The 27,044-nt window shown below is 37.2% G+C and overlaps 1 protein-coding gene across 4 annotated transcripts in view; it reads right to left on the bottom strand.

The window, feature by feature from the left end:
• Nucleotides 1-441: 441 nt before the first annotated feature.
• The window catches only part of ZNF280C (zinc finger protein 280C), a 66,060-nt gene continuing 39,457 nt past the window's right edge, over nucleotides 442-27,044 (bottom strand). For all 4 annotated transcript variants that reach the window (XM_059157415.1, XM_059157413.1, XM_059157416.1 and 1 more), the window contains 10 exons: nucleotides 26,206-26,363; nucleotides 25,428-25,528; nucleotides 24,512-24,658; nucleotides 16,044-16,175; nucleotides 14,133-14,431; nucleotides 13,518-13,658; nucleotides 6,869-6,931; nucleotides 2,639-2,757; nucleotides 2,216-2,276; nucleotides 442-2,091 (listed from right to left, as the gene is read on the bottom strand). In XM_059157415.1, the coding sequence (XP_059013398.1) occupies nucleotides 2,076-2,091; nucleotides 2,216-2,276; nucleotides 2,639-2,757; nucleotides 6,869-6,931; nucleotides 13,518-13,658; nucleotides 14,133-14,431; nucleotides 16,044-16,175; nucleotides 24,512-24,658; nucleotides 25,428-25,528; nucleotides 26,206-26,363 (1,237 nt within the window). In that variant the 3' untranslated portion in view covers nucleotides 442-2,075. The remainder of the gene's footprint in view (nucleotides 2,092-2,215; nucleotides 2,277-2,638; nucleotides 2,758-6,868; nucleotides 6,932-13,517; nucleotides 13,659-14,132; nucleotides 14,432-16,043; nucleotides 16,176-24,511; nucleotides 24,659-25,427; nucleotides 25,529-26,205; nucleotides 26,364-27,044) is intronic.

Below are 27,044 nucleotides of genomic sequence, written 5' to 3' on the forward strand. Positions count from 1 at the left end.
CCAGTGCCTCAATCATGGACTTTCCAGTATCTAAAACTGTGAGAAATAAATTTGTGTTGTTCATAAGATACCTAGTCTGTGATACTCTATTATAGCAGCCCAAAGGGACTGAGACAGTTTCAAAGTACAATTGTAAGTACAAAGCACAAGTTCTGATGTTAAGATGAAAAAACTACTCATGACTAAGTCAAACAACTTCAGAGCCTGACCACCTTAATGGTTATTAAAGATCACAAAGGTACTTTGCCAGTCTCTGAAGTTCAAGAAATTAGTAAAATATACATAGTGAGCTTATAACTGTGCTGGAGGAAAGACTGCAAGATGCACTTGGTAAAGCTCTCAGTCTGTAGGCCAAGTAATCAGGCTTCCATGTAAGAAGCAAAGCAATGCTCCCACTAACATGATAAAATCTAACAGCTTTTACATGAATAACTCCTGAGGCACTTTACCAATACAAATTTTATTAAAAAAATAAGTAATAACATCAAACTGTTCAGCAAATCTATATTCAATGTAACCAAAATAAACAAACACCAAAATAAAAAAAATATACATCTATATATATATGGGCAAGAAACAAGTGCATTTTTTGGTCCCAATATTTTCTGAATATATTATCTTTATCCAAAGGAATTACATTAATGGCTAAGAAGATATGTATTAGATGTACAGAAACATAACTTTAAAATTTATTTTAAGGTCTGTAGGAAGTGTTTTTTTGCCAATTCTTTATGTCTTTAAACTCATAATCACTAAGATAATGATAGTCCCAAGACAGAGGATGTAGTAATGTCTAACGGTCTGAATAATTACCCAAATCTAGAAGCTATCAATAGGTAGCTACATGAAATTTGTAGAGAATTCTAAAGAATTTCTTGAGGTTCTTAAAAACAAAACAAAACAAACACAAAACAAAAGTTTTAAAAAGAGGAGAGATAAAAGTGGACATAACAAAACACACATTAATAAATTTGGTGGAGGACAACATAAAACCAAGATAAAATTAAACTTTAAAAAATCTGAATATTAGTATTGCTGAAAACTCCTAGGGTTAATACTGGATAAAATTTCAAATGACGGTACAAATAGCTATAACTTTGGAACTGTAATTTTAGAAACTTGTTTTCCAAGAACATGAAAGTAACCTTGGTTCCCTACACAACCAGTTTTTATATTCCTTGGACTGCATGCATACTAGACAAATATTAAAGGGCAGCAGCCAAAATGATTAAACTTCAACTTGGATGTTGAAGCACAGATTTGATGGGTCTTTCTTAGTTAGAATGAACCCATAAATATAAGTTCAAGAACCAAAGCCTCCAGGGGGAAGTTGTGCTCAATTTGGCGGGCCTTGAGGTCATCTCTGGCCAAATTAGCATCAGCCTTATGGGAGGCCAGTCATGAAGGAAGGGACTCTCCCCAAGGTCTGATTTCTTAAGGCCACAATCTAGAGGAGGTCTCACAGTCAAATAATTCACATTCCTTGGAAAGAGAGAACAGGCATCAGTTGTGTCCATCGAAGGGGGACACTGACCAGGAGTATCCTGGACATTTTTTGAAATTTCTGTGTTGCTTCTGCATCTGAAAAATACGAAAAATAGAACAATGACAGACAAGGAAAGAGGAAAAAGACAGCTATCTGACCTAAAAATGAAATTAAGAAACCAGACAAAACAGACAAAGAAAATGAATAGCCATGTCATTTGGAATGCAATATTCTGAAGGCAAGTACAGCAGAGAAAAACACAAATTATTTTAAGCAAAGCAAAAAAAGACCATAGCAACAAAAGTTATTTTTGGAGAAAGCCAACTGGAGAAAAAAGCATATGTTAAGATATGTTAACCTGACACAAAGATAAGGTGGAATAAGAATCTAGTGCCATCTGAAAGCTGAAAAGAGCTGAATCAGAGCTAGTGTCATGAACTTGGCTGTTTAACCGCCTTCGTGTGAGAAAACACTTCAGAAGTTTGAACTTAGGAAACTGCCTTTGTGTAAGAAAACACTTCAGAACTTTGAACTTAGGAAATTCCAACTTGTCTTGCACCAGGTTGCACGAGCTCCATAGAGCAGGAATCTATTTCAACAAGCGGCTTTAAAAACAAAAACAAAAACAAAATACTTTAATATTTTTCACTTCTATTAATGATACATTTAAAAATGCAACAGTGCTAAAATACATCAAAGAAAAATGCACCAAATGAAAATTAAACTTACTCAGAAGTGGGTTCAGAATTGGGTTCAGAATTGGGTTCAGAAGTTGAGGTACTTTCGGGAACTGAAATTAGAAGTGTTTTACGTTTAAAATGGTATAGATAATGAGTAAGACTATTAACTTAATACAGAAGAGCCCATATTGTGGCTGATCAAGAATACTGGAATAAATATAAGAAATTCCCAGAGAGGAAGACAAATCATAAGAGACTCTTAATCTCAGGAAACAAACTGAGGGTTGCCGGCGGGGAAGGGGGTGGGAGAGATGGGGTGGCTGGGCGATGGACACTGGGGAGAGAATGTGCTATGGTGAATGCTGTGAATTGTGTAAGATTGATGAATTACAGACCTGTACCCTGAAACAAATAATACAATTTATGTTACTAAAAAAAAGAAATTCAAAGTAACACAATTATATATACATACCATTCTCTATTATAACTTGGCAAGTATGAGTTTTGCGTTGACACAAGTGTTTAGCCATACGGTCTAAAGCAGAAGAATCAGTTAGGAAGTCACATTTAAGGCACACTAGAGTAATGCCCCTATGAAGATAAAAAGAAAGCAAAGATTTTTTATCTTTTATGAAAGTCCATCTAGAAGTTCAATTATTATTTTTCCATGTAACAACTCTTGATTTGGTTTTTATGTGTCATGACCATCTATTTCCAATTTTGTTATATAAACCTGATTTACCTGAAATGGGACTCTAGAAAATGACAGAGCCATGTTTAAGTTATGCTAACAGTCAGTGCTTTGTAAACTGTTTCCTCTCATATTGGTTGCTAAAAGACAGGAGTTAAGAGACCTAAAACCCAGCTGTGGCTCCACTAACAATTTGTATAGCTTCTGCAAGTCACATTCTTTCTGTGCCTTTGTCCATTTGGAAAGCAAGGATATAATATTCATTCAATATACATTTTTTAAAAGATTTTATTTATTTATTTGACAGAGAGAGATTACAAATAGGCAGAGAGGCAGGCAGAGAGAGAGGGGAAAGCAGGCTCCTCGCTAAGCAGAGACCCTGACGCGGGGCTCAATCCCAGGACCCTGAGACCATGACCTGAGCTGAAGGCAGAGGCCTAACCCACTGAGCAACCCAGGCGCCCCTCAATATACATTTTTTAAAAGATTTTATTTATTTGACAGAGAGAGTGAGTAAGGGAGAGAACAAGCAGAGGGAGCAGCAGAGGGAGAGAGAAAAGCAGGCTCTCCGCTGAGCAGAGAGCCTGATGTGGGGCTCAATCTCAGGACTCTGGGATCATGACCTGAGCCTAAGACAGACGCTTTGCCTAGCTGACTGAGCCACCCAGGAGCCCCTCAATATATATTTTCTGAGGACCTTCTTTACACACTCCATACTCCTTGGTGTTGTGAATACAACAGTGAACGAAAAAGAGGGTAAACTCTGTGGAGCCTATAACCTGGTATCTTATTTTAGTGGTGATAAAATTAGAAAAAAATGGGAAGGTTTTAAAAATTAATAATGTACTTTAATTATTGTTATTATCTGTCAGTTAACAAGCATAACCATGCTTTTACAGTCACTGGATACTTGGATAGGAATAAAAACCAGTAGCCTACTTTAGATTGACTTCCCCACTGTGGATTTAGTCTTTTTCTTTTTTAAGATTTATTTATTTTAAGAGAGATTAGGGGTAGGGGTAGAGGGAGAGAATCTTTCAAGCAGACTGCCCCGCTGAGCCACCCGCTGAGGAGGACTCAATCCCAAGATCCATGAGATTATGACAAAAGCTGAAACCAAGGGTTGGATGTTTAACTGACTGAGCCACCCAGGTGCTCCTACTGCAGCTCCAGTCTTAACAGCCCGCTGTATATTTATACCTGGCTGTCATGCTGGCACATCAAAAATGATCTTCATAAACTAAAATTGTACTTTCCTCCCCACCCCTGAAAACCATTCTTCCTAACTAATCTCTCTGATGATGTCATGCTCCCAACCAAAGGCTCAAACTTATCTTTTTCAAAAAGTATTTCAAATATTTTATCATATTAATAATTTATTGAGCACTTAACTCTGTGCTGGGCTGAGGGTTTTAGACATATCATCTAAATCTTACAACAAACCAAAGAGGTAGATATTAAAATTATTCCTTTTTTATAAAGGACTGGATTGGGTTTAATAATCTACCAAGGCCAAAATTAGATTTGAAGTGAGTCCTTTGATTCCAGAGTCCATCTTCTTCTTTTTTTTTTTTTTAAGATTTTATTTATTTATTTGACAGACAGAGATCACAAGTAGGCAGAAAGGCAGACAGAGAGGGGGAAGCAGGCTCCCCGATGAGCACAGAGTCTGATATGGGGCTTGATCCCAGGACGCTGAGATCATGACCTTAGCTGAAGGCAGAGGCTTAACCCACTGAGCCACCCAGGCACCCCAGAGTCCATGTTCTTAAATAGTGTGATAAACTTCATCACCTTAACCCAGATTCTTAATAAATCAATCTTAACTACCATAATAGTCTTAAACAGTCCATGTGTCTCAGGTAGCTACATTTTACCTCCTATATCCTTCACATTGATCTTCCTTGATTCAACACCAAGAATTTTCCCAAAGGGTCTAAACTCCCTAGCTTAGTTTTCAAGGATTCCACAATCCAGATCTGAGCTCAAAACTATTCCCCCAGACTTTGATCTTAATACTACGTTACATAAACTTCATGCTCCATCTAAACTGCACTACTGGTCATTCACTGCGTATGGCTTTTGCTCTTTCCTTTCTGTACTTTTACTTACACTATTTCCTCCAACTAGAATGCCCTTGTGCTTCTTCTAGTAGAAGTCTCTCCTCCCTGTGAAATCAGTAACTAACACAGCACTTATTATGAGTCTTCTTATATGACTGTAGTTACTTATATTCACACCTTATCATAAATTGTACATTCCTTGAAGGTTGGTACCAAGCCTTCTTCATCACTGTCAACTTAAGGGGAACTGCTACATTGTGTTACAAGTAATAGGTGTATGATAAATAAAAAATAAACATTGTATTTTAACAAAACAGTAATTACAAAATTTACTGTTTTATAGAATTATAAATATGCTACGCCCCATACACAGAAATTAATCAACTTTCTATTTAAATATGAGGCCCACCCAAGTTAAGAAAAAAGCATCTCTGCTCTTTAAAGTCATAGAATCAATTCAAGAATCAAGCACCAATCACACAACTGAGCTTGACAACAGTGAGGTAAAAATCAAATTAAATTCTCTAATCTTTATAATTAATAAATCCTTTTCATTCTTATAAAATTTTTCAGTAAAATTCTACTTCCTTGAATTTAGTAATATTTTAAAAATAGCACAAATATATTTTTACAATAGAATCAAACTTTCCTCTGCCTATGAGCTGTTGGTCCAACACCATCCACATATGTAATTTTCAACATATATACTAATTTACTCAAAATATTTACAGAAAGCCTACCATGTGTCAGGCACTATTCAATGCTCAGTAAAACATCTGGCATAGACAAATATCCAAACCATACACATTCTAGTGAGAAGACACAGATGATAAACAAAACAGTGAAGTATATACAACATGCTGGAAAGTAAAAAGTGAAGAAAAATAAACCAATAAAGGGAGATAGGGACTGGTGGGAATGGGGCCCTGGGGAAAGAATGCTATTTTATTTTATTTTTTAAAGATTTATTTATTTATTTGACAGACAGAAATCACAAGGAGGCAGAGAGGCAGGTAGAGAGAGAAGAGGAAGCCGGCTCCCTGCTGAGCAGAGAGCCCAATGTGGGGCTCGATCCCAGGACTCCAGGATCATGACCTGAGCCGAAGGCAGAGGCTTTAACCCACTGAGCCACCCAGGTGCCCCAAGAATGCTATTTTAAATGGAGTGGTCAAAGAAAGCCTCATTCACTGGACTAGTGACTTGAAGGAGGTGAGAGAGCTAGCCATGCAGGTATCTAGGGAAAAGTCAATAAAGCAGAAAGAATAATAGACACAAAGATCCTGAGATCTATCATCCCTTCCTCCACTTTCCCACTAAGCCAAAGCATCAAAATAAGTACTGGCTAAATTTAAGTCTTTGTCTTAGCCTGGTGCTACCAAGATCTTGGCACTGCAATTTCAAATAGCAATGACAATGTGAGCAAAATAATTAAAACAAAGGAATATGAAGTCAAAAGAAATCAGAAGAATGTGGGAAAAAATGATGCTTAGTGGGTTCTGAGCCAATGGTGTGTAGTATAATCAAAAGTTAACCATCAATGCCTAGAAATGTTCATCAGCAATTCCTTTTGTAAACAGGTTGTGCACTCTTATTTCAAAATTTTAAAAACCCTAAGAATTATGAAGGCTATATATTGATCAAAACCAGCGTTATTCAACTTACTAGATATCTTAAACATCTTTTTAATCTTCAAATATCGTTGGAGAGCCTTATTTTTTTATTTTATAATGCAAATCCATGAAAGTTTCATCTTAATGCCTAATACCACTGAAACAAAGTTAGCCAGAAAACATAGGTTTACTTCCTCTTTGATCTATGATATAATTAATAGAACTGTCTTATGTCTGGTAGTAACCATTCATTTTCCAAACTGCATACTTAAGCATCAGGTTAAAAAGAAGTTACTGTAATTTTTCAAAAGAGAGAATGGAAAAGATCAACTAGTTACCTGAGAGTTCCAGAATGCTTCTTAAAAATATAAAACCGTTTAGTCGGATGGTTGCTATGAGAGCTGGAGAGACAACAGACAAATGAGATTTTATTATACAATAAATCATAATAATTTTATGACCATATTTCCAAGTCCATATTTAGTTTATTAGTTTTGATTAAAAGGTCATGATCTAAATTATTAAATTCTATTCTTCTGTTTTAATTCAAGTTTTTTATCTTACTTTTCATTTTATCTATATATTTTCTAACAACATATTTCCCTGAGAATATTCTTTTTTTTTTTTTTTTTTTTTTTTTTTTTTTTAAAGTTTCTTTTTTTTTTTTTTTTTTTTTTTAAAGATTTTATTTATTTATTTGATAGAGAGAGATCACAAGTAGGCAGAGAGGCAGGCAGAGAGAGAGGAGGAAGCAGGCTCCCTGCTGAGCAGAGAGCCCGATGCGGGGCTCGATCCCAGGACGCTGAGACCATGACCTGAGCCGAAGGCAGCGGCCCAACCCACTGAGCCACCCAGGCACCCTCCCTGAGAATATTCTTAAGTGATTGGTACCCTCACCATTATACAAAAAACCAAAAAGTTCTCAAAGTTAAATAAGCAAAGAGCATCAACTTAAATCTTTACAACTCTTAAGAGTTGAAAATAATTTAAAAGGTATTTGCTAATAATGCATATTGCTCTAATATAAATTGTTATGAATAACTATCACTTTCTTATCTTTTTTTATCACTTTCTTATCTTAATATACTTAGCAAGTGGGGAGATCTGAATGATCCTTGAAGTAAATGCTACTTGGGCTAAATTACATTACCTTTACCTACCATCAGTAAAAGGAAACATTTAAAGAACCTTTTGCAATTATTAGGAGAGCCTTTAGGGAAAGCAAAGCAGAACTCATGAGTTAAAACCACACTTCTTCTATGCACAAAACATCAACAACAAAAAAACACTAACCAAATTTTGCAGCCAATGGCAATAGCTTTTATACCCCCATCTATTTTTATATTTTCAAAAGACTTATTTATTTGAGAGAGAGAGAGAGTGTGTGTGTGTGCATGAGCAGGGGGAGGAGCAGAGGAAGAGGGAGAGAGGATCCTCAGGCAGACTCCCTGCTGAGTGTGGAGCCTGGCATGAGGTTTGATCCCAGGACCCTGAGATCATAGCCTGAGCTAAAATCAAGAGTCAACCACTTAACTTACTGAGCCACCCAGGTATCCCTATACTACTCCCTTTTAAATTGATAAGGAAAGCTTTCCTATATTAGAAAGTCAGGCAGGATTAGCCAGGACTGGCATAGCACAGTATTACTCAAAAGTGTGGTTCAAAACAGCATCCATATCACTGGGGAACTCATCAGAAATACAAAGTCTCAGGTCCCACTCTAGACCTGCTGAATTAATTGCTGGCAGTGAGACCCAGAAATCAGTTTCAACAAGTTTTTGTGGTGATTCATATGCAAGCTAAAGTTTGAGAAATACTAGCTGCCCTAGCTTGCACCGACAGACCCAATCCAGCCAACACACCAGGTCAATGATTATCATTAGACAAAAGGTAACTATCACCAGCATACCATGGATGCATCGGGAAAAAATGATACTGGCTAGCAATAATCCCATGAAAATAGCTGCAGAATAGGTACCATGCCGAGTACAAAGAACTGCTCTCTCAAGTAGATAAGACAGACACATTTAATATAAGGCAGAAGAGCTGAATGGTATAGAACTCAAAGGAAGGAATGATTCCTATGAGTGGCTGTGGTGATCAGATTCTTCACAGAAGAAGGTAAACTGAGAGGGAGGGAGAGGGGCAGTCCAAGGAATAACAAAGAATAAGGAAAACCACTTTAGAGACTGAATATGAAACAAATGATATGAATATGAAACAAACTATATGTTTGGGGAAATTAATTTGGGGGGCCTGACTTGTTACAGAGTTGGTGTGGACTGGGAATAAAGGTACTCAGCCTCTAAGAAAGTAAGACTCTGTAGGTACAGAGCTCAAGTCTACAACAAAAGTCCACACTGGGTCAGGGTGTACCATTCAGGGGGAGGTACCTGAGGCAACAAAGTAAGCAAGACGCCACTGAATTAGAGGGAAGGCAAAGGCCCTTAGAAAAGTAGAAGTAGATACTTCCAGTTCTTTATGAGGCTAATAATAAATAAGTGCTCCATGTGTGTGACGACAATGCAGTAGAAGGTTGGGCCTCACTGGAAATTAGGAAAAGGTTATAAAGGAAGTCTGAGGCCAACGGGAATATTTTGGGATAGTATGGTATTGAAGGCCTAGAAGACAGTTGAAGAAGCTATGGAAAATGTGAAGCAGGAGGACAGAATGACCATGGGTTTAAGAATCATAAAAATATTTTCCAATTTAATGTCCTATAATTTAGGGGCAGAATTAAAGCTCCATTGGAGTAGCCATGTGTTTGGCACAGAATAAAAGACCAACATTTGTGATTGTTGTCAAAATACCAACATTTTTCACAGAACTAGAAAAAAATTATCCAAAAGTTTGTATGGAACCGCAAAATATATCCAATAGCCAAAGCAATCTTCAAGTTATGAGACTGATGCACTCACTACCTACTGTGCTAAGGAGGCACCTCAGCCAAAGCAATCTTAAAAAAGAACAAAGCACAGGCATCACAATTATAATAGATTTCAAGATATACTAGAAAGCTGGAGTGATCAACACAGTATGGTATTAGCACGAAACAGATACACAGATCAATGAACAAAACTGAGAGTCCAGAAATAAACCCATACTTCCATGGTCAATTAATCTATGACAAAGGACACAAGAATATACAATGGGGGAAAAGACAGTGTCTTTGAAAAATGGTACTACAAAAACTGGACAGCTACATACAAAAGAATGAAACTGGACCAATTTCCTACACCATACACAAAAATAAACTCAAAGTGGATTAAAGATCTAATGTGAGGCCTGAAACCATAAAACTCCTTGAAGAAAATATAGGCAGTAATTTCTTTGACAACAGCTGTAGAAACATTTTTCTAGATATGGCTCCTCAGGTAAGGGAAACAAAGGCAAAATTAAACTACTGGGACTACACCAAAATAGAAAAGTTTTGGTTTTTTTTTTTAAGTAGGCTCCACGCCCAGTGTGGAAACCAGCACAGGGCCTGAATTCACCACCCTGAGATCAAGACCTGAGCTGACACCAAGAGTCTGAAGCCCAGCTGACAGAGCCACCAGCTGCCCTCAAAATAAAAAGCCTTTGCACAGCCAAGGAAACCATCAGCAAAACAAAAAGGCATCCTACTAAATGGGGGAAGAAATTTGCAAATGTTATCTCTGCTTCTCCCTCTGCCCCTCCCCTGCCCAGCCTGTGCTCTGTCTCTGCTGTCTCTCAAATAAGTAAATAAAATCTGTAAAAAGAGTACGCTTATCTTGATGAACACTGAACAATGTACAGAATTGTTGAATCATTATATTGTACACCTGAAGCTAATGTAACTGTATGTTAATTATACTTCAATTTGCAAAATATGAGCATTCTTCCCAGCAGTATACTGAGAGAAAGATTTGCTGGGGCCTGGTTTAGAGCAACCAAGGTATAGAAAGAACTGCAGTAGTTGGGAGGCAGAGTGGTAAATTGCAGAATGTGGACATTCAGGAAGCCGTTATGAATGGTGGCACATCAAGAGAGCACCAAAATCTTCAGAAACTTAAGGACAGAAGACATGTACAGACATTTCTCCAAAGAATACATCCAGATGGCTAACAGGCACATGAAAAGATGCTCAGCATCACTCATTATCAGGAAAATGCAAATCAAAACTGCAATGAGATATCACCTCACACCTGTCGGAATGGCTAAGATCAAAAACTCAAGAAACAACAAGTATTGATAAGATGATGTAGAAAAAGGAACCCTCATGCACTGTTGGTGGGATGCAAACTGGTGCAGCCACTGTGGAAAACAAGATGGAGGTTCCTCAAAAGTTAAAAACTGAACTACCCTAGGACCCAATAATTGCATTACTGGGGTTTTACCCAAAACATGCAAAACATTAAATCAAAGGGATACACGCACTGCTATGTTATTATAGCATTATTTATAATAGTCAAACTATGGAAGCAACCCACGTGTCCAGAATGGATAAAGATGTGGGGTGTGTGTATGTGTGTTTATATGTATCAGCCATAAAAAGAATGAAATCTTGCCATTTGCAATGAAGTGGATGGGCTAGAGGTGATATACATAATACTAGGTGAAGTAAGTTAGAGAAAGACAAACACCGTATGATCTCACTCATGTGGAATTTAAGAAAAAAGCAAATGCTTTTTTTCTTAAGGACCAAGAACAAACCGATGGTTATCAGAGGGGGAGCTGGGTGGAGGATGGGTGGAATAGGTGATGGGGAGTAAGAGCACACTTATCATGATGAATACTGAGTAATGCATGGAATTGCTGAATCACTATACTGTACACCCGAAACTAATGTAACCCTGTATGTCAACTATACTGGAATTTAAATGAAAAACTTAAAAGGAAAAAAAAAATGTCTGAGGCAAAAAAAGAAAAGGTAATGAAATAGAGGAGTAGCCAAAAGGGAAGGAAAAAATGATGGTAACATAGTAAGAGAAGTTGAGGAGAAGATTTTCAAAAGTGAGTGATCAAAAGTATCAAATATTCTAAAGAAGTCACAGAAAAGTAAGAATGAAAACTAGTGAGTACATTTAGTGATTAGGATATGACTGACTGATAATTTTTAAAGGGGCAGCTTTAACTAATAGGTGGGGGTGATACTCAAATCACAAAGGGAAAGAAGTAGCAAATAAGAGAGTAAAAAAACCTCTTTAAAATGTTGACAGTAAAAGGAAGACAAGAAAATATGCAAAGTGAAGGCAAATCTCGTTCATCCTAAAAAAATGTCTGAAAGTATGTGCAGGCAGAAGGAATGTGGTAGAAAGAAAGAGATGAAATGAAGATACAAAATAACTGAGTAAGGCTATAGAGAAAATGGAAGACACAAGGGGCAGGATTTGCTTTCAGAAAGTGAGAAATGTCTTTTTCTGAGATTAATGTCTCGATAAAGGGAGAAAAACTTGAGGTAGAAAAAAGTTAATCTTGGTAAAAATGAGAAGGATGACCTCTGAGTAATTAGTAGGAACAAGACTAAAAACCAAGAGACCAGAATAAAATCTAAGGGTATTGAAAATGATTTAAAAAGATGTTGTAGATTAAAAAAAACAACAACAAAGAGGTATTTTTAAAAACAAAGAACTAAATTAAAGTTAAAAATCACAAATTCAGAGCTAATTAAATCAAGTGCAGTTGGTAGTTTGGAAAGGAACACAGCGAAAGATCGAAAAGGATAAGAGATTCATGGATAGCAAGGTTAAACATGTCTGAAGATGTAAAGGATTCTAAGATAAAGAACAAACAACATTCAAAACAGATGACCTTAAGGGTGAGGTTGATATGAAGTCAGACTGGTGCTGCTGGACTGGAAAGAAGGGTCAAGACTCTAAAAATCATTAGAATTCAAAATGAATGAATATTGTATATGAAGAGCGGAGTTGGGACTGTGATAAGGAAGGGGGTAGAACATGTAACAGAGGTCTTGTTACGATCTGCAAGATAAACCACTTTTATTGGTTATATCTTATTTCTGACTGAAAATAAATGGAACAACCTCAGTTTGAATAATCAACTTAGCATATTTATATCTGAACAATTTTATGTATTAAAAAAGTATCCTCCTTGGGACGCCTGGGTGGCTCAGTTGGTTAAGCAGCTGCTTTAGGCTCAGGTCATGATCCCAGTATCCTGGGATCGAGTCCCACATCCGGCCCCTTGCTTGGCAGGGAGCCTGCTTCTCCCTCTGCCTCCACCTGCCACTCTGTCTGCCTGTGCTCGTTCTTTCTCCCTCTCTCTCTCTGACAAATAAATAAATAAAATCTTAAAAAAAGTATCCTTCTTGAAAGAATAAAGCAAGCTGCTACTAATGAGGTCCAAATGAAAGTAATGTGGTCTCAGAAGTCCTTCTCAAGGCTACAGTACATGGTAGGCACTCAAATAATACAAATTGAATTGATGTATGAAAAGGAATTCTAATAGTAGCATCATGACTAGAATATCCCTATAGTCTCTCATTTCACATTTCATTGAATGAATGTAAAGATAAATGGCTAAAGAACAGAAAGACGGTTGAAAGGAAGGGGGAGAAGGGAGGGAGTGGTAGGGGAGAGTGCACTCATGCGAGCGCCAGTAATATTCTTAGCATCTTGGATAAACCGGGAATCTCTCAAAGTGACTGCTTTGAAGAAGATAACACTTATGTGGTTACATGTATTTATTTGATAAATATTTTGAAAACATTAAAAATTTTATGTTTGAGAATAATTACATTTTAAAGGACTTAGAAAAACAAACTCAAAAAACAAATTCACCAAACAAACCTATTCTAATTTCATTGGTCTAACTGCTCTTAAAAATTTCTGTCCCCCTAATTTCATGATTTATTACACTGGAAAAAATGTTAAATAATATCCTAGAAATTCCCTATTAGTCAATCCTTTTAGCTCCTTGATGTGACAACTAATAGGACAACTTAAGTTTTAAAAAAACAAACATCTTAAATGGAATGTTGATTGGTGGTACACGTGTTTAACTTACCTCACCATATGATTTATAAAGGCTTTGTTACAGTTAGTGTTGTATTTGCAAAAATTACAGTGGATATATATTGAAAAGTGGCTTGCAAAATCTTTTATTTTGGAATGACACTCAATGCACTTGTGAACTCCCCGACGACACCTTATAGAGACAGGAAAAAAAAGATGAAAACATATCATGAAACAAAAATAATAAAGCAAACCCTTATTAATGTTTTATTAACTGAAACTAAGATGTTTAAATTAACATCTTTAAGTAGAGACATAATTTGAAGTTGCTCAAATTTGATTTGAAACAATAAGCGAGAATAAGTGTCAAAAATTAAACAGTTAATGTTTCCCTGGAATAAAAGGGATCACATTAATCAATTCAACTATCACAAGATATAAGCACAAAATAGATTAGTGGAATTGATAATTATACAATGAACACCAATTCCAGTTCCACTCAGCGGTTGTAAAGAGTACCTTTTTATTATCTGCTTAGCCTTTATGTCAGACAAGTGATCAGAAGTAACCACATAAAGGACCTTTGTGATATGATAAATTATATTAAAACAAACCTTTAATATTTCATATTCAATTAGTATTACATATCAGGAATAGAAGATATTACCTTAGGTTCTTCAAAGCTATGCTGATTTTATTCTTTCTGTTGCGCTGTTTCTTTTGCTTGTAAGAGGTTTTAGTCTTGCATTTAGATGCACCTCTACCTCGCTTACTGGCATTAGGTTTAGTTGCATGAGGCTTACTTGCCTTAGATTTACTTGCATTAGATTTTGTGGGATTCTTAGCAGTTGTACTTTTAGACTTTGCAGGTGAGAGCTGAAAAGAAGAAGTGCTTGGAACGCTACTACTGGGAGATGAAGTAACTGGTTTTGAATGAAGCGGTCCAATTGAGGCTCGAATAGTAACCTATAAAAAAGAAGGCAAAATATATATACACATTTTAGAAAATTAATCCTCGCATTAATATTAAAAAGTTCACTGTGTGCCTCGACATTATAGTCCACTGTTTCTTTTTAAGATTTTATTTATTTATTTGAGAGAGAGAGAGATCACAAGTAGGCAGAGAGCTAGGCAGAGAGAGAGAGGGGAAGCAGGTTCCCTGCTAAGCAGAGAGCCCAATGCGGGGCTCAATTCCAGGACCCTGAGATCATGACCTGAGCTGAAGGCAGAGGCTTGACCCACTGAGTCACCCAGGCACCCTTAGTCCATTGGTTTTTGACAAGCGTACCAAAACAACTCAGCGGAGGAAACATTACTCTAATCAAACAAATGGTGCCAGCACAACTGGATATCTAGATGCAAAAGAATGAATTTGGACCCCTACCTCATACTAGATACAAAAATTAACTCAAAATGTATCAACTGTAAGAGCTAAAACTACAACTCTTAGAAGAAAACAGGAGTAAATCTCCATGATTTGGGGTTGGGCAATGACTCCTTACATACGATAGCAAAAGCACAACATCCAAAGAAAAACATAGATTAAATGGACGTCATAAAAATTTTAGACTTTTGTATTTCAAAGGACAATGTTAAGAAATTGACAAGACAACCCACAGAATGAGAGAAAGTATTTGCAAACCAAATTTCTTTTTTTAAAAAAAGATTTTATTTGTCTGAGAGAAAGTGCGCGCGAGAGAGCATACAAGGAGCTGGATGCGGGACTCAATCCTAGGACCCTGGGATCATGACCTGAGCTAAAGGCAGGCACTTACCAACTGAGCCAGCCAGGCATCTGGCAAGTCGTATTTCTAATAAGGGACATGTATACAGAATATATAAGGAATGGAAAGTAGACTCAATAATACCAGCTTCAACAAAGGATGACATTCAAGGCACTATGATAGATGCTAGGGACACAAAGACAACTCACTGACTTAGTCTATAGTTAATCTAGCTGCACTCACTACAAAGGATGTGCTCCAATGTAGCATGTGTCAATTAACTCAAAAAACAATGGGTATTAGTTTTTCTTTCCAAACATAAGAATGACAAAACCTAAGGGATACCCGGGTGGCTCAGTCGGTTAAGTGTCTACTTTCGGCTCAGGTCATGATCACAGGGTCCTGGGATCGAGTCCCCCATTGAACTCCTTGCTCAGCAGGGAGCCTGCTTCTCCCTCTGCCTGCCACTCCCCCTGCTTGTGTTCTCTTTCTCTGACAAATAAAATTAAAAAAAAAAAAAGAATGACAAAACCTAAAATTAAATCTTAATGACAAGCAGAAGTTAATTTTTAATATTATAAAAAAAGCCAGGCAGGAATTTACTTGTATTATCACACAAAATGTTAAAATACAACATATTTTTAAAAATTTTTTTTAAAAGATTTTATTTATTTATTTGACAGAGAGAGCTCACAAGTAGGCAGAGAGGCAGGCAGAGAGAGGGAGGGAAGCAGGCTCCCTGCCAAGCAGAGGGCTCCATCCCAGGACCCTGAGACCATGACCCAAACCGAAGGCAGAGGCTTAACCCACTGAGCCACTCAGATGCCCCAAAATACAGCATATTTAAAACTCACTTTTGTACCAGGAGGCAATCCTTCTAGCTCTTTAGGCTTTATAAAGGTCCGATGCTGGGTCTTGTGATCCAGTTTCTCTTTGCAGGTCAAAAACTGTAGTCTGCATTTTGTACAACGATGAACTCCTTTTTTCTGTTTACAAAAAAAAAAAAATTAAAAATACTATCAGAAATAATAACTTCTACCACCACAAATCCTGGAACCTGAAGTTGCTCTAAATTGTAACGGCTAAATGATTTTTAAAAAACCAGTATTTTACCATATCCCATCATAAATAATGCCAAAATATTATTTCATTTTTAAAAACACTGCTTGCATTAGTATTTGTGTTTCAAAAGTATTTGTGGGGTGCTTGGATGGCTCAGTCAGTAGAGCATACAACTCTTGGTCTCAGGGTTTTAAGTCTGAATCCCATATTGGGTGTAGACATTTACTAAAAAAAAGAAAAAAGATCTTAAAAAAAAGTATTTCTTACCACATAGGCAATCAAAATGAAAACTGTATCAGTTACATTAAAATGTGATGAGTCCTATACCTTTGTAGCATGAAAGTTTTTTTTTTAATAATTTTTTATTTTTTATAAACATATATTTTTATCCCCAGGGGTACAGGTCTGTGAATCACCAGGTTTACACACTTCACAGCACTCACCAAAACACATACCCTCCCCAATGTCCATAGTCCCACCCCCTTCTCCCCAACCCCCTCCCCCCCAGCAACCCTCAGTTTTGTGAGATTAAGAGTCACTTATGGTTTGTCTCCCTCCCAATCTCATCTTGTTACATTTATTCTTCTCCTACCCACTTAAGCCCCCATGTTGCATCACCACTTCCTCATATCAGGGAGATCATATGATAGTTGTCTTTCTCTGCTTGACTTATTTCGCTAAGCATGATACGCTCTAGTTCCATCCATGTTGTCGCAAATGGCAAGATTTCATTTCTTTTGATGGCTGCATAGTATTCCATTGTGTATATATACCACATCTTCTTGATCCATTCATCTGTTGATGGGTATCTAGGTTCTTTCCATAGTTTGGCTATTGTGGACATTGCTGCTATAAACACTCGGGTGCACGTGCCCCTTTGGATCACTACGTTTGTATCTTTAGGGTAAATGCCCAATAGTGCAATTGCTGGGTCATAGGGAAGTTCTATTTTCAACATTTTGAGGAACCTCCATGCTGTTTTCCAGAGTGGCTGCACCAGCTTACATTCCCACCAACAGTGTAGGAGGGTTCCCCTTTCTCCGCATCCTCGCCAGCATCTGTCATTTCCTGACTTGTTGATTTTAGCCATTCTGACTGGTGTGAGGTGATATCTCATTGTGGTTTTGATTTGTATTTCCCTGACGCCGAGTGACATGGAGCACTTTTTCATGTGTCTGTTGGCCATCTGGATGTCTTCTTTGCAGAAATGTCTGTTCATGTCCTCTGCCCATTTCTTGATTGGATTATTTGTTCTTTGGGTGTTGAGTTTGCTAAGTTCTTTATAGATTCTGGACACTAGTCCTTTATCTGATATGTCGTTTGCAAATATCTTTTCCCATTCTGTCAGTTGTCTTTTGAATTTGTTAACTGTTTCCTTTGCTGTGCAAAAGCTTTTGATCTTGATGAAATCCCAATAGTTCATTTTTGCCCTTGCTTCCCTTGACTTTGGCGTTGTTCCTAGGAAGATGTTGCTGCGGCTGAAGTCGAAGAGGTTGCTGCTTGTGTTCTCCTCAAGGATTTTGATGGATTCCTTTCGCACATTGAGGTCCTTCATCCATTTTGAGTCTATTTTTGTGTGTGGTGTAAGGAAATGGTCCAATTTCATTTTTCTGCATGTGGCTGTCCAATTTTCCCAGTACCATTTATTGAAGAGGCTGTCTTTTTTCCATTGGACATTCTTTCCTGCTTTGTCGAAGATTAGTTGACTGTAGAGTTGAGGGTCTATTTCTGGGCTCTCTATTCTGTTCCATTGATCTATGTGTCTGTTTGTGCCAGTACCATGCTGTCTTGATGATGACAGCTTTGTAATAGAGCTTGAAGTCCGGAATTGTGATGCCACCAACTTTGGCTTTCTTTTTCAATATCCCTTTGGCTATTCGAGGTCTTTTCTGGTTCCATATAAATTTTAGAATTATTTGTTCCATTTCTTTGAAAAAGATGGATGGTACTTTGATAGGAATTGCATTAAATGTGTAGATTGCTTTAGGTAGCATAGACATTTTCACAATATTTATTCTTCCAATCCAGGAGCATGGAACATTTTTCCATTTCTTTGTGTCTTCCTCAATTTCTTTCATGAGTACTTTATAGTTTTCTGAGTATAGATTCTGTGCCTCTTTGGTTAGGTTTATTCCTAGGTATCTTATGGTTTTGGGTGCAATTGTAAATGGGACTGACTCCTTAATTTCTCTTTCTTCTGTCTTGCTGTTGGTGTAGAGAAATGCAACTGATTTCTGTGCATTGATTTTATATCCTGACACTTTACTGAATTCCTGTATAAGTTCTAGCTGTTTTGGAGTAGAGTCTTTTGGGTTTTCCACATATAGTATCATATCATCTGCGAAGAGTGATAATTTGACTTCTTTGCCGATTTGGATGCCTTTAATTTCCTTTTGTTGACTGATTGCTGAGGCTAGGACCTCTAGTACTATGTTGAATAGCAGTGGTGATAATGGACATCCCTGTCATGTTCCTGACCTTAGCGGAAAAGCTTTCAGTTTTTCTCCATTGAGAATGATATTTGTGGTGGGTTTTTCATAGATGGATTTGATGATATTGAGGTATGTGCCCTCTATAAACCATTCATTTCAATGTTCAAATGTATTCATTTGAATACATTTGAAGTATAAACACATGATTCCATGAAAATGAGTTATACTGTATTTTTATCCTAGAAAAGACCAAGTTATTTTTAATTTTTAAAACTTCTATTTGCTTCATAAAAAGTTGAAATTCTCAAAACCAAAAAATTTAATTAATTTAAATTTAAATAGACACAGGTGGCTAGTGGCTGTGATACTGAACAGCACACGTGTAGAAGTACAAATCAGAACAACTGATCCCAATCTACTGTCAGAGAACCCCTTGACTAGGTCTTCTCAAGGCCTATTATTATATTATCGGTGCGAATTGGGACCCAAGAGAGTTCTAAGTCATTGGCTCACAACTAGTGGGTCTTCTAATATATATTAACAATTACAGTCTTTATGTATATGCTCTAATTAAAAATATTTTTTATATTTATATGTAAATTTAGAACATACAAATGCAAAAGAATGTTTTCTCCAAAGCTACATCTCCACAGGCCTGTCACTATTTCTATGTTAAGCACAAAACAGTCATTTAGGAGAAGCGAATGAGTTAAAATAAACGAAAGTAGCTAGCAGTTACTGGTGCACAGCAGGCATTTGATAAATAAAATTTCTTTAAAAATTTCAAAGCAGGGGCGCCTGGGTGGCTCAGTCAGTTAAGCATCTGCCTTCGGCTCAGGTCATGATCCCAGGGTCCGGGGATCCCTGCTCGGCAGGAAGCCTGCTTCCCCATCTCCCTCTGCCTGCCGCTCCCCCTGCTTGTGTGTGCTCTGTCAAATAAATAAATAAAATCTTTTTTAAAAATTTCAAAGCAATATGGAAATATGTTTCTATATTACTGTTTTAGGTTCATTTTAAAGACAATTTTAAAGTATGGTACATTAGATCATATCATAGGTACAGGCAATGTAAACAGATTATTCACCTAATACATGCTTAAAAGAGAGGAGAAAGGGAAAAAGATCTCAGTCAAGAAACAGACAGCAAGGTAACAGGACAGAAAGAAAATTCCCCAGAGTACAGTCTGGAAGTCTTTTCTCTGCTGGTACCTATACCTCACCTAGTTTCACGATTTTAAATAGTATCCATCCAGTTGCCTACTCCACATCACTACTTGATATCTAATAGGTATTTCAAGTCCACATGGACAAAATTGAACTCTAAATTTTCCCCTGTTCACCCTGAAAAAAAAAAATCTGTTCCTTGCTTAGTCTTCCCAATATCTCAATAATGGGAACACCATTCTTGGTAGTGGCTCAGGACAAAAGAACTCGGTTACTCTTAACTCTTGTCTTTCACACCCCACATCCAGCAACTCATTAATAAAATCTGTCAGCTCTACCTTCAGGATCACCTGTTCAGCCACAGTATCAGTCCAAACCACTCACGTGGACTCTAACAATAGCCTCCTGCCTTCTTGTTTCCACTCTTTCCTCCTAACAGTGTATTCTCTCCATAGTTCCCAGAGTCATCTCTCACATGCTTAAAGCTGCCAATGGCTTTCCATACCACCCCAAAATCCTAACTCTGGCTCACAGGACCCTACGCTATCTGCTCTGCTCTCTACTGGTATGATCTTCTTTCCTACTACTCTTCCTCCCACTTGTTTGCCATGCTCCGGCCACACTGGCCTTCTTGCTGCTCCTTGAACATCTAGATATATGCTCACCTCACTGCCTACTTACTGTTCCCTCTCCTTGGAATGTTCTCTCCCAGATACCCACATAGCTAACCCCTTATTTACTCTGGAGAGGCTCTCTTTGCCCATCTAAAAAACAGATATGGCTCCTTTACCTCCTAAGTCATGGCACTCACAGCCCTCACATGTTTTCTTCCCATAGTACTTATCACCAGCTGGCATACATAAACATTCAGACATAATACACATACTTTTTTTCACTACAATGCAAATTCCAGAGAGCACAAACTTTGCTTTGCTCACTTCTGTGAAACAGTCCCTGGCATATATTAAGCACTCAATAAGTATTTGTTAAATAAATAGTGAGGCAGACAGCAAGAGACTGACAGAGCGTGCACAAGAGAAGCAGGCACAATTTAACTAGTTGAAAATGTCTGCCATTTCATTGAATGAGCATTTACGCAGCACCCTGGGATGGGAGACATTAAGCTACTATTCCCTTAGTTGGACTCAAGTCTTGCATATCTTAATGCATGTATGCTTGAGATGTGGTAAGGAGGATAATATAGTACATCTTTAAATAATACGACATTCAACCAAAAAATTGGTGATCTGTTTCAAGGATAGAGAATAACTTGTTTCATTTGAACTTCCTGACAAACACACTGTATTGTTTGGGTGATCTGAAGAATTCTGAAGGCTAATTCTGACTATCTGTAACATCTGCTTTGAGACTTAGCTTCAGTAAAGGATATGACTCTAGTAAAACCTTGGGCTTTAAGTCTATTTTTGGCTTTGCGCTTTATTAGAGAATATGACACTGGGCAAGTAACTTATTCTCTCTAAATCTTTGTTTCCTCATCGATGAAATGAAAATGACCACATACCTATTTTATAGGGTGGCTGAGAGGACTAAAACAAAATAATGGAAGTAAAAACACTGTGACTGTCATACTGCAAGTGATTAGTATATATTTACTTTTGAATTTTTTTAAAGATCTAGTAAGAATACTCGACATATCTAAGGTCCCTCATCCTTTCTTAAAAGTTGTGCGAACTGTATTTGTTAGCTCTAAAATCACTTCAGACATGATAATATATTCCTTTTAGGAAAAGGTTACAACTAAAGTCTTTAAAAAGAATAAAATGAGCCATATATTCAATAATTCCTAATATTTAAAATCATACTTACATTATCTCAATTACAAGTATAATCTTGCTCAGTGACAGTTTTTGAGTCTTCTGTGAACAACTATGTAAACTGCAAGTGCTTTGAAAAATGCTTGATGATCCTTCTGATTCAGAGAGTCTTTCCTTGGGGCACCTGGGTGGCTCAGTGGTTAAGCCTCTGCCTTTGGTTCAGGTCATGATCTCAGGGTCCTAGGATTGAGCCCCACATCGGGCTCTCTGCTCAGCGAGGAGCCTGCTTTCCCCCTCTCCCACTGTCTGCCTCTCTGCCTACTTGTGATCTCTCTGTCGAATAAATAAAATCTTTAAAAAAAAAAATAGAGTCTTTCCTCTGTTGACTGCTGACCGCCTAACTCTTAGGTACTCCAAACTCAAAAACTGGGCACCAATGTTGTGTCAGTAGTCCTCAAGACTACTCCCAGAACTTGTAGGACTTAGAAGTTGTTAAACTCATAGATAACGATTTATTATAGTGAAAGGATACAGAGCAGGATTAAAGGGCATTGGGTGGAGTCTGGAGGATACTAGCACCAGTTTCCAAGCACCCTTTCCCAGTGGAGTTGCCCAGTACATGACTACATGACTCAGTCAATCCCCCAGCAACTAACTGCAGCAACATGTATCAAGTGCTTTTTACCAGGAAAGCTCTCTTGAGTCTAAGAGGCCAGAGGTTTGTTTTGTTTTGTTTTGTTAACAAGGTTTAGTCACCAAATCTTCAGTCTCCCAGAGGAAAAGCAGGTGTTCACCATAATCGTACTTTTGGTACAAATGATCCAGAAAAGCTGGTAAAATTTGGCTTAGGTTCCAGACATGAAAAACCATCATCAATTAAAAACAAAGGCTCGGTTTCCAGGAGTTAGCCAAGGGCCAATTATGGAAGTATGCAAGTACTTATGAAAATGTACAGGATTTGAACAACTCACACCTGCTGGGTTAACTCTTCCTTATACACCTGGCAAATGAAGACATACAATTCAGGGTATGAAGAGTGACTACAGATCAGGTAAACCACTTTTAAGAGACACAGTCCCCATACCAGGTCCACCCATCTCTTTCTTACCTTTCTAAGGATACTAATACTCTGTTACATCTATACCTCACTCTGGAGCTTAGGAAAGCACGGCAGAAAGCACTGTGTTAAAAGCTTCATAATGAAGTAGTTAGAGCTGTTTTATATCTCATTCTTTCTTTCAAAATCAAAGGTCAAAAGATGGAATAAAGAACCGAGACCAGCATTTTCCAAACTATTTTTTTTAAATTTTTTTTTAAATTTTTTTAAATTTTATTTATTTATTTGACAGACAGAGATCACAAGTAGGCAGAGAGGCAGGCAGAGGGGCGGAGGTGGGGGGGAAGCAGGCTCCCCGCTGAGCAGAGAGCCCGATGCGGGGCCCGATCCCAGGACCCTGGGATCATGACCTGAGCCGAAGGCAGAGGCCTCAACCACTGAGCCACCCAGGCGCCCGCATTTTCCAAACTATTTCTCAAGAAATGTTAATAGGTATTGTGCAAATAAATGGTTAAATAAGTATTGGGGACAGTCTATACAATATCCCTTCCTTGGAGATTTATGAGGTTTTCCAGCATTTTAAAAGCTCTAATCTTAAAATTTAAAAAAAAAAAAACCTGTTAATTTTATAAATCTATCCATTTACTGAATTTCTTTTCCCAGGAGCAATTTTAGAGTGGGACATCTATTAACATCTGATGGAAAACCGTTGGGGAAACTCCAGAATAGAAAGATTTTACCTGAGGTTCTTTAAGGGTGAGATGTCATGCCAGCATGTTGGAACCATCCCAGTCATAACATAGGTGATTCTGAACATACTTGGATATTCTAATTTTGTAAATTTTTTTCAATTAACAAGTTGATTTCATGATCATCTAATGACTAGAACTGAAAACCATGTTAGCACCAATGCTGAGTAAATTGGCCATGACAATGCAATCAATAATAAGAAAATGTAATGAGCTGAGGAGACAAAACTTGATTACATAATCATATTTAGTAAACTTTAGTAAACTAAATCATATTTAGTAAACTCACTGACTTCTAATTTTGGCAAAGGTACTGCTGCTCTTTCAAACACTCAAGAATAGGCTTACTGTTTCATCATAGTTTTCAGCCTAACTAAAGGATGGTCTAATTGTGTCAGGAAAAGACCCAGCAAGGATAAAATGAGAATTCAAGAGAAAGGGGCAAGCACTAACACTGGTATTCCAGAAACTACATAGCAGAACTGGCAAAAATCAACCAGAAACAAGTTATAACCTAAATGTAGCTCTTTGGCATAGTTCACATATTTAGAAATAAGTGTCATTGCTGTTTTCTTTGTCACTTGCTGCTACAAAAGACCATTCTGGGTTGCTAATAACAACCACATGTCTTTTCATAATGAAAAGTAAGTTATAAAGTGGAAATGAAGTTTGAAGAGGAGGAAAAAAGAAGAATGAGTCCTCAGTCTTAATCTCTAGTTCCAACACCTCCTCTTTCTTGCTCTTGATTAACTACCTTCAAAATCATTCCCATTTTCACCACTCTTAGATCCCTGAAATAGTCAACTTAAATATTTCATCCATCTTTCCTCTTTCCTTCCACTCCAGGGTTCCTATTTCTAACCTAAGCTTCTGAATCTTCACTAGTCAAGAGCCTCATCACCACTGGGAGGCAGACAAAGAAAAGAAGTGGAAGTTTCACAAGTCATTCAGCATAAATTGTAAATTAATTGTGTCATTTGGAATCACTTAACTTTCCTTTTAGAACAAATCTAACCAATGCTCAAAGTTTTATATATCTACCTTTTTACTAAGACAAAATGAGCAAATAACTGCTAAATCTCACCTGATGCTTCATGTAATGATTCATGTAGGGAGTTGCCATTCTACTAACTTTGAGGCAAAATGGACATAGCAAGTTCTTAGTGTTTTCATGAGATGCTCTAAAATGACTTTCTACATCAGAAAATGATGATGATCTAAACTGGCACACCTAGAAATACAAAGAGGGTTTAGTTTAACTTCAAAGTTCATAACTGAAACACGATTACATCAAAGTAGCAATGTCAAGTCATTCGTTTAAGAGGAATATCATGCACTACTAATTCAGCTCTGTTGCCTATACAACCAAGAATTCTAGCACTGGAAATAATAAGTATAATCCTTGAAAAAGAAAAGTTATCTTTTGAAGTTTAGGGATATATTCCTAAATATAACCAGATTTCCTTCTTTTCAGGTGTACTATCCCCCCTAACTTGCTTGAATTTTCAAACTCTGACATCTCTTGTCTGAGAAAGTTTTTCCTGCTACATAAAATAGAATATTCTTTTCTTTGGATTTTAGACAGCATCCAGGCTATGGCAAGAGGCAATTTTTCTTATCTTGCTATCTAATTGGGGACCACTTCAAATTCTGGAAAAATACAAGTTCCAAAGCATTTAGCTAAGTTCCCCATAACTAACAGCATTTCCTATTTCTCTGCCATGTCTATGTTCTTCTGTACATGGTAAGAAAATCCACATATTTGTCTTCTCCAGCAGGGTATTCTGTTTGTCTAGTACAGGGGTCAGTAAACCATAGCCTCTAGTCCAAGTCCAAACCATCAACACCTATATGAGTTATATCAAGGGAGCTTCCACTATTGAAGATTTTAGTAATTCATTTTATTCTAACAGTTATTAAAAAGATCAATAGAATAATACTATTTTGTAGCACATGAAACTAAAACAAGTACCTAAGTACATGATAAAATGTATGTGTACCTGGCAAATATATGGCATTTCACCGGGTTTATGAGTATCCTTCATATGTTGCAAAAGAGCATGCTCTGTTTCAAATGATAATTCACAGATTTTGCAAATCGCTGAAAGTAGGAAAAAAAAAACCACATTACTATTTTACAGATGTATAATAAATAAAAGAGTAATTTTGTACATCCACAACAATAGCAATAAGTAGTAACAGTAACAGTGGTGATGGCTCCAATAGTTCCATAGTTGTTAACTCTGTAATGTTGTTCCACGGACTCTACTTATATTAGCTTACCTCTCATGCCATCATTGACAGAATACTGCTATTTTACCCCCATTTTTCAGATGAGGAACCTGAGGCACAGAAAGATTAAGTAACTTGCCTAAAATCTCACAGCTATATTAAGATGCAGAACTGGAATTTAAATCCTAGCTAACCCCAGACTCTGTGATTTTTAATTATCATTGTGGTTACTTTTCTTATGAGAGTATAAATCAAGACTAACGATTTCATACTTGCAAACCAGAGAACCCTAACTTAGCCCCCTATACATAATGAACGCATGAGTTATGCAAATGAAGTTTCTATGTACAAGAGGGACTTCAGTTTTAAAAAGCAACTCTATCGAAAAGTTTATATAAGTGAAAACCTGTCTTTAAACTGTGCCCTCAAATCCAAAGTCCATTTCTCATTTTTAGGTTTCTAATCAGAATTCTTAAGGATTCCTCATAGTTTAGATGACAAAAAAAAAAAATTACTGTTCAAGACTTCAATAAAATTGTGACTTACTAGAAAACTCATGGGGAGTGTGTGTACTCTCAATGTGACACTGCAGCTGGAATGGTGTGGGATACTGACGGTAACAATGCTGGCAGGTAGTGTGGTTTTCCCAGCTCTCACTGTTCTGCTTCTCAAGTTCCAAATGGTGCTTCATGTGGTTCATAAACCTGTAAGTGATTGTCAACAGGTACAAATATTCAGATTTATAATCAAGGGAAAAAACCTCTTAAATAAAGATTTGAACCTAAATGGTAAAAATGCAGTTATAGTACTCAAAATAATATCTCCAAAGTCTTAGAGTCCTCTAGAAAAGTGTGCACTTGAAATAACCACATTTATTTGTTTGTCAGTCAGAGAGAGCAAGCAAGCAGAAGTAGGGGGAGGGGCAGGCAGAGCAAGATCAATGCGGCACTCGATCCCAGGACCCAGGGATCATGACCTGAGCTGAAGGCAGACTCTTAACCAACTGAGCCATCCACTAGTCCCAATAATCACTTTCATTAAGTGGCTCAGTAAACAACTTTCTTTGCATCTTTGTTTTAAAACAATCCATTTCTACAGTTCATATGAAATACCACTAATTTGCTAGAACTCTTCATTACTTCAAATTTTAAAAAATTTTGTAAAAAGGGGCTCCTGGGTGGCTCAGTCAGTTAAGTATCTGCTTTCAGCTCAGGTCATGATCCCAGGGTCCTGGGATTAAGTCTCGAGTCAGGCTCCCTGCTCAGAGGGAAGCCTGCTTCTTCCTCTTCTCCCCGCTCCTTCTCTCTGTCTGTCTCTTTCTCTCGCTATCTCTCTCTCAAATAAATAAATAAATAAAACCTTTAAAAAATTTTGTAAAGGACAAC

Source organism: Mustela lutreola, chromosome X, assembly GCF_030435805.1.
Source record: "Mustela lutreola isolate mMusLut2 chromosome X, mMusLut2.pri, whole genome shotgun sequence".
NCBI lineage: Eukaryota > Metazoa > Chordata > Mammalia > Carnivora > Mustelidae > Mustela > Mustela lutreola.